The following is an 8,121-nucleotide window of genomic DNA, read 5'->3' as shown; positions in this document are numbered from 1 at the left end:
AATTATGATTATTAAAATTATATCAACTGAAGTTAATTCTTGTATATCCGATAATATTCCACTGCTAATTTTGCTTTTGGTGTGATCTATTGCCGCGTTTGGAAGAATTGCGACGGCAAATGACACGACGCTTCTTACGTCCTTTTCATTATCGCTTTTTACTCCCTTGTATGTGGCGCTTATACTATATATTCGTTGATATACATTAGTATGATAAAAAGAAAAATATCTTTTTCTATAATCGAAACTCTACTGTTGTTTTTGTTTAATTATATAAAATATCATTAATTATCAATTTCGCTGTTAAACTTTTCTTGAGTATCCCAGTTATATTTTTCCTTATATAACCATAATAAATGCAGATATATATATATTGATAAACATATTGTCTACTCTGTCACATATTCTACGGTTATTTGTGCTAAGTCTAAGCTATGATCATATTTAATATGAAACTTCTTTAATTAACTATTGGAATACAAACTTCTTGCTAAGGAGAAGTAGGACCAAGTTGTACTAACAACCTGAAAACATATTTATGTTATAGAAGTATGTATCTGTTAATAATTGATCCGAGATGCATAGCTCGGGCTTCGGGTTGACGGGCCGGTTGGCGTGGTTGGTAGATACTTGCTTTCACGCCGAAGGTTGTGGGTTCGATACCCAGGACAGGCATTTGTGTGCATGAACATGTCTGTTTGTTCTGAGTCTGGATTTATTTATCTATATAAATTTGTATTCACAAAAGAAAAGTAGTATATGTGTACTATTACAAGCTCTGCTTAGTTTGGGATCAGATGGCCGTGTGTGAATAATGTCCCAGGATATTATTATTATTATAAACTAAGGAATATACATATTTAGCTGTTTTGCTTTTGTTCGAAATCATTCGAGTTAAGCAAGGTAAATTCATTTTTCATGTATAGAAGTTACTACGTTAACTAAGTTAACGAAAAATATTTCTGAACATTTTAACTTTTCCAAGTAAAAGCTGAACGAGCTTTATACAGTTCAATGATCAGACCACACATCTTTATATTCCAGGTATTCTTGTCAAGTAAATCTCGTACATTCAACGTGAAATGTATCTTAAATACACTTTACCTTAGTGAATGTATTCAGAGTTATCGGAACGTAATTCAAAGAAGTCAGGCAGCAAGGCCGTTGAGACCTGTGAGAGAAATACTTGTTTAAACAGTTTATATACGTATCTTTCATTGTGGTTGCAATAGAATTAAAAATATTTTATTCGAATTATTTCATCGAACTAGTTTTTTAGATTTAAACTTTTATTTATCAGTAAAAGGTGAATTTAAATCAATTAAATGGAAATTTATGATGTTTCTATTAATTATTTTGGTATGTTAATTTTTTACAAATACACACAACTCGGCGATCTACATGAAAATAATCAATGCCGCCGACAAAGCGAGATGCAATGAGTGAAGCTACCAACTAGCTCACCGACAAAAAGTTGTCGACATAGGTCGGCGGGTCGTCGGCTTAGGTGCAATTGCGCCTTACGTTAAATATATATTCAATGTAAACGCCATGGTAACGAGAGGTGGTCGAAGGATATAGTCTCCTTCTGTTAAAAATATTTTGTCGCACGAGGAGGCAGCGGAACGGAGCCCTTTTCATCAGCTCAATGTGCATGTTAGCATTGACGGGCTAGAGGGAATCTCTTTACCCCAAGGTAGCCCCCATAGGTATTAGCCCATCCAACCGTCACGCTTCGCTCCACGGTAGAATGCGCAAGCAAACTCGTGGCGCCCCCCGAAGAGACGGAGTGGGTATCGTTGAGTTTTTGGTGGGTGTTCCCATATATCCCATATGGGACTCGCAAAGTGTTCACTTCGCTTGTGGGAAACGCTTAAATGCGTTTTTTCATCATGTAATAAAATAGTGGTTACTAGTATTCATCTCTAAACCCAAATTATACGTCAATACTTATGCCGTAAGAAACCTTAGAGTACTAGTATTATAATAGTACCAGACATTTCAACAGGTCTAACACCTCATTTTATTGCCTTTTGAAAAAGGATGGTTCATTTCTCTACTAGAAAATCGAAATAACAATTCAACAGAAAGATACTGCGAGCATTCTTTTCACCATTCTATACGGGCATGAATTGTCCAGTAATTATTTATAATTTTGATCTGTACACAGTGAAATGTCTCCAAGCCGTATTCTATCGTCGTTTACAGAGGGATTAAATACAGTAAATTGAGCTTAATACTTGACGTACAGAAGTTAAAAAAAAACATTTTAAGCCGAATGGGAATGAAAAATGGGATTTAGATAAATCCTATACGGGACAGAACGCCTTAAGAGATGCTTTACTGTATTATTTATTTAAGTTCTCTGTAATATAATAATACAAATAGACAATTTTTATTATTGGTGACAGTAGTATTAAGTACAAAGAACTATTCTTTATATCATCATCGTACTGTCTTTGGGAACTATAATTTTAAATAATTGTTTTTACACTGTCTCTTACTTTTTAAACTGGTACATTAAAAATTACTCAAAGTTTTGATGTTTGTGGATAGAATAATTTAAAAATATAATTTAAAATAGTTTAATTGGTTTCTACGGAGAAACTGATTGACTACTACTGAGCAGTTAGTATGAATTACTTTTAATATTAACGAATGCGCCGAACAAACGTTTCTTTAGGAGTTTCAAGTGACGTTATTTTCTCCACCAAAAATACACATGGCTAAAATTTCGTTTTTAATAAAATATTTTCTATTTTAGAAATGAATATCTTTTTTATTCATAATTGATAGATAATTTATATTTCTTACCTTGCCATAATAAATTGAATAATCTTCTGATAATGTGCACCGCCATTATACCATAAATTTTCATATGCTGAATCCGCTATTCCTGTACTCTGTATAAAAAAGCTAATTGTGTAATGTATATTTTTGCTTATAAACGCTATCATATATAATAATACAAAAATAAACTATCCAGCCGATGTAATAACTTGAAGAAATTGTTTCATATTTTCAAAGAATGACAAAATGACTTACAATGGACTAAGTCAATGCAGGAGCTCTGTCTATTAAAATACTAATAATAAATATATACATACAACTAATTTTACGCAATTTTGAAAAACCAAATCAAATATTTTACGATCTAATTAATAAAATACAAACGCTATTAAATATAATATATATAAACGTATTATATTTAATAATACGCTTTTATGCTACCGAGCAGTTAGTAGCTAGGCTTGCATACACCCCCTTAACCTTTAAATCACATCTTGTAGTTACCGGAAAAAATAGGCGAACGTGCTATTAAGTAACATGCTTTTCTTCAAAAATCCTTTTTTCCTGCGGTCCTTCATATTACGAAGTAGCCCGATCGAATTAGCGTGCTTCTGTGATACTACTTAACATCCTTACATAAAATAGACAATATTTTTATGTAAGTACATAAATAGCTTTATATGTTTTTAATATTTATGCACGTAATTAGTGTTCTTTAATCCCTCAAAGGTATATAAAACTTACTATCATTTAAATAAATACGAAATTATTATTAAACGAATTTCGAATTCATCGTTATTAAAAAGCCTGTATTATACTCACCTCAACTTTCAGTAATTCCGCGTTGTAACAAAGTATGTAAATTGGCAGCAATAGAGCCAATACGGCTATAAAATTATTGGCGATGTCCACTGCGCCATATGCTACCTTCAATTACATATATTTCAAATTAAACTATATTATTTTAACATTTAAAATAGCTTGTTTTTATTTAAAAATGGTTTCATCGTTTCTCTTCATTCGTTTTCAATTACAATATATATTATTAACTATGTAAGTATTTACTTACAGAAATGAAAGATTTTAGAAAATTATTCATTGAAAGATTTTAATTGATTAATAATAAATTTTATTAAAATTGATATAATATGAGACATTCTCGCTGTTAGTTGCCTGCCGCTTTTAATAAGAATAATAAAAAAACTCGAGTTCTATTCCATGCTATAATCGTATTGCTGAGGCATAATTTTTTTCGAATCCGTTTTGCGTTTCGAGCCCGATTAAGTAATAAACACCCAAGCTTACATTTTTTAATATTAAGATGTGTATACAGTAAGACGTTGGTATATCAATGATGTTGTCAAAGTGTAGCTGCCTCGTAGGTCTAGTGGCTGGATATAAGGCCGCTGACCCGGAGGTCCTGAGTTCAATTCCCAGGTCGGGCCAGTAAAAAGTTATTGGGTTATTCTGTCAGAAAATTCTCAGTAGCAGCCCGGGGTCTGAAAGTTGGAAGTGTGTCCACTCCCGTGCCTCGAAAAGCACGTAAAGCCGTGGTGCCTGAACTCTTTCCGGTGCAGAACCAACGGTCGTGTCGGATTGCCGTCCCATCGGATTATTAGAGCTAATGAATAGAGAGTACACCTGTGTTTGTGCACTAACTTATGCACTATAATATCTCCTGCGCAGTTGTCTAATTTCTTTTGAGATTGGCTGGCGTGGCCGAAATGGGTCTGGAGGCCCTTATATCTTAATGTGGTAAAAAGGTATTTTTTTACTTACCGTGACGCCCAAGCCGAAGAAGCACATAATCACTGTGACAAAGAACATATCTATGAAAACCATTGGACTGAATATGTTATTTAATGAACGCGTTAATCTGAAAAAGAAAATCAAACTCATCTCATTGAGTAGAAGTGAACTTTCTTCAAGTATTATATTGTAAGTATATTGCCACTAGACAATAGCCCGGCTATTGAATAGAAGTAAAAGTAAACAGCTTGTCTCTGCTGGGCTAAGTCCTCCTCTCCTTTGAAGGGCAGGTGGAGCTTGTTCCACGCTTAACCTATGCGGGTTGGTAAATACACACGTGGACAATTTTCCTTTGATACATGTAGCTTTTTACCTTTACCACCGAAAATAGTTACGAATACCTATTACCTACATAAGTATGAACATTATGAGTGTGTTACGTGAAAGATCAAGCGGTATTCCAAATACCTAGAAAACATAAGATAGAATTAATCCTTATCAAAAAATAAAATAAACCCGTTTACATTAAGCAATTTTTTTACCTATTTTTTATGCATAGATGGGCCTGATTGTAAGTGGGCACCAACGCCCATGGTGATACGTGATTTAAGAAATATTAACCATTTCTTACATCACCAAAACCTTGGGAACTAAGATGCTGTGTCCCTTGATAGAATATCTGTTGAGTTGGTGGTAGCTACTCAGACGGGCTTGCACATAGCGCTACCACCAAGTAAAGTTTACTTTCCTACTTTGTTATATCTGTAATATCCATAAAATACATCCAATAATATCATCTATCAAACTAATTTTTTTTTTTGATTATATAGTTAAAATGCACTTACTCGATCAATTTTTGGTGATTCTGTATAAAGTTTCTGATTGCATTATCATCATTGTTAATTATTAAAGTAACAACATGGTCTTCGTTTTTTCGAGGTATGATTTCCTTAAGATCTTCTCGAAGAAGAGCAAATTCCGTACTAAGATGAGCACAGATTGTTATGATTACAAATTCTGTGCCTATATAGTGATAAACGATCGAGAGCACTTGAAAAAAAAAACAGTATATTATATGAGACAATCATGAAAATATGTGTATGTAACTAATATTTCTATTTAAACTTTCGTTTTTGTTCCAGTATTTTCCATCGGTTGTGAAAGATTCATATTTATTTTTATTTTTGGTGTTATAGCTCGCTGCAGCCCGATTCTCTAATTTCTGAAAATCCTATGAGTCAACCAGTGTGTCAAACGGAAGGATCCGAAAAACAAAAAGAAAATCTTTAGTAGATTGTAAAGCTTTTTGCTATTCTTTGTTAATTCTATTGCAATTCCAGTAGCTTTAGGAATCGATTACAACTGTATTCATTACCAAGATTTTGAAATATATAAAGCTTTTTATAAAAAGTTATCAGTAAGCTTAATATAGATTCATACTAACTTGTCAATATTTGAAAAACATACACAACAATATATCGAATCCAATTTTTCAAAGGATCGAAGGGATATGCATATTCGAAGGGCAATAAAAATTCCGTGTCTTGTTTAAGGACAAATTTTCTAAACAGCGTCAATAGGAACGGTGTCAACAAATTCTGCCATGTTGCAATTATGCTTCCCCAATAGAATACTAAAAAGAAAATTTATGATAAGTTCTATAAAAACGATAATTAGAAAACTAGTTCTATATTTAGAAATTAATAAGAAAACAAAACTTTCGATATAGTAAGTATAGGGTGCTTCCTAAGCGTGTCCATTGTTTTTGGATCATAATGCGGACGCGAATCGCGTCTTTTATATGGCAAGTGAAATGTAAATGCCAGCCATAATAGCATTTATAGAGAATGATGTATATAGTCTGCTGACTATCATTCTCTCTTCTTCTCTTCTATGATATGACCCTACTGCAGACTGCAGTCTAATCCGATGGGACGGCTAATTCGGCTTGACTAGAAAAAAATCAGGGGCACGACCAATGACCTTTACATGCATTCCGAGGTACATAGGAGTTCTATCATCCCGACTCCGGGCTGTTACTGGGTGGTGGGACCTGGGTTTAAACCTACACGTGGGGATCTGCGGCCTTATATCTAGCCACGAGGCAGTTAAAATAATAATAAGTTATACGAACAACATTTATCTGTAGATTAATTTCTTGATGTTTTAAAGTTCTTCAATATATACACATATATTAGATTAAATTTAGATAGTTAAGATTGAATTTACAAGCAACCCCACATATTGTGGGATGTAAAAAATGTATACATTTATGATTTAAAAAAAAAGCATCGTGCATATTTTTCATCATCATTCGTTCAGTCATTTCAAAGCATTATCATTATTAACATTTCAAGCATAAAATGTCGTTGTTGTACTTAATTTTCTAAAATTTTTCTTTTGTCTTTGTAACTTTATTACGAAGTTGTTATTAACTATGCATGTAAACCTTATTTTAATTTATTTGTTTTGCTTAATTACTAGTCTATATATATGTAGCAAGCCAGTCGATTCTCAGTACCTGCATGACCAAAGTTCAGTCTCCTTAGCTGTTGGTTTTTCTTCTTTAGTTGGATATCACTTAGATTGTCAGTCTTCCACATCATTCCAAGATGTCTTATCAAAGTAGCAATTTCAGACCTTTTTGGTATAATAACAGCTGCTTTTAAAAATCCTATAAAATATGTAGTGATGAAATTATTGTCGAACTCTTATTTAAAGAAGTATAAAATATAGTTTCAAAATTGGAAGTTTTAGTTTCGCCCATGAATATATTACGAGAATATAAAGTGCAAGTAGCTATTATAGTTTTCATAAAAAGAAACGAACATAATCTTTTATTTGAAAGGGACATTCAAATAAAAAATGATATTTGCATGAGAGGCACGGCGTAAGCCTTGTTAAGTCATTAGATGTAATGGCCGGGATAAATTCCTTGGCAAAATGCCACTGCAAAGAGCATACCTTGAGTTAAAATCAAGAAAACAGGAACCATGAAAGCCAGCTCCGATATTTTGATCTGACTTGTAAACACACGGCTAACATAAATTGATGTAGAAATATAATGTATTATAACGCATGGAACTATAAAGAAGGAACGCCAATACTTTTGTAAAAATGGAACGTTGTCATCGAAAAATCCGATATTGCATCTCTTTAGTAAATTGAAACATAGGAGTAGAGGTTTTGTGAATTCATACGGAAAATCTTCCATTTCACCCATTTTAGGACGCAGTCTCCGTTTGTATATAGAATAATACGTCGAGGAAACAATGCTTTCTTTTATTTGGGATTTCACGTTTTACATAATACGATTCAGAGATCCGTAACTATAACACTTGAATGCATTCATATCCTGTATATATAGTTTATATTTTAACCTTATAAAATCAATTATACTAAAATAATTGAATAAGAGCTTATAAAGATCAAAATTAAATATCATTAATGGAGCGCCGCTTGTAATTGTGGCGAGAAAAATGACAGAATCTGTCTTTGAATCGTAGTTCTGACTTGATGAAAATCTTTGGAGCACTAGAAATTAAAAGATTTGGTCGAAAAGTGACGTAAATGAATTTTCAC

General features: G+C 32.8%; 1 protein-coding gene across 1 annotated transcript; it reads right to left on the bottom strand.

The window, feature by feature from the left end:
• Positions 1 to 464: 464 nt before the first annotated feature.
• On the bottom strand, positions 465 to 7,762 carry LOC126769608 (odorant receptor 4-like). The gene is made up of 9 exons (XM_050488478.1): positions 7,504 to 7,762; positions 7,061 to 7,213; positions 5,984 to 6,172; positions 5,385 to 5,589; positions 4,570 to 4,666; positions 3,613 to 3,717; positions 2,815 to 2,903; positions 1,105 to 1,171; positions 465 to 524 (listed from the first exon to the last, which is right to left on the bottom strand). The coding sequence occupies exons 1-9, from the start codon at positions 7,760 to 7,762 to the stop codon at positions 465 to 467; spliced, it is 1,224 nt and encodes a 407-aa protein (XP_050344435.1).
• Between the last annotated feature and the right edge of the window lie 359 nt (positions 7,763 to 8,121).

The sequence above is a fragment of the Nymphalis io genome, chromosome 7 (assembly GCF_905147045.1).
Source record: "Nymphalis io chromosome 7, ilAglIoxx1.1, whole genome shotgun sequence".
Lineage (NCBI taxonomy): Eukaryota > Metazoa > Arthropoda > Insecta > Lepidoptera > Nymphalidae > Nymphalis > Nymphalis io.
Note: the sequence above shows the minus strand (reverse complement) of the source record. Positions and strands in the feature narration are given on the sequence as shown.

Coding starts and splice junctions, on each gene's coding strand:
- LOC126769608 (XM_050488478.1), bottom strand. CDS start 7,762: ATGGGTGAAATGGAAGATTTTCCGTATGAATTCACAAAACCTCTACTC. Junction 7,214..7,503: donor TTTCTTGATTTTAACTCAAG/GTATGCTCTTTG, acceptor CATATTTTATAG/GATTTTTAAAAGCAGCTGTT. Junction 4,667..5,384: donor AATCACCAAAAATTGATCGA/GTAAGTGCATTT, acceptor TTTCTTTTTCAG/ATTAACGCGTTCATTAAATA.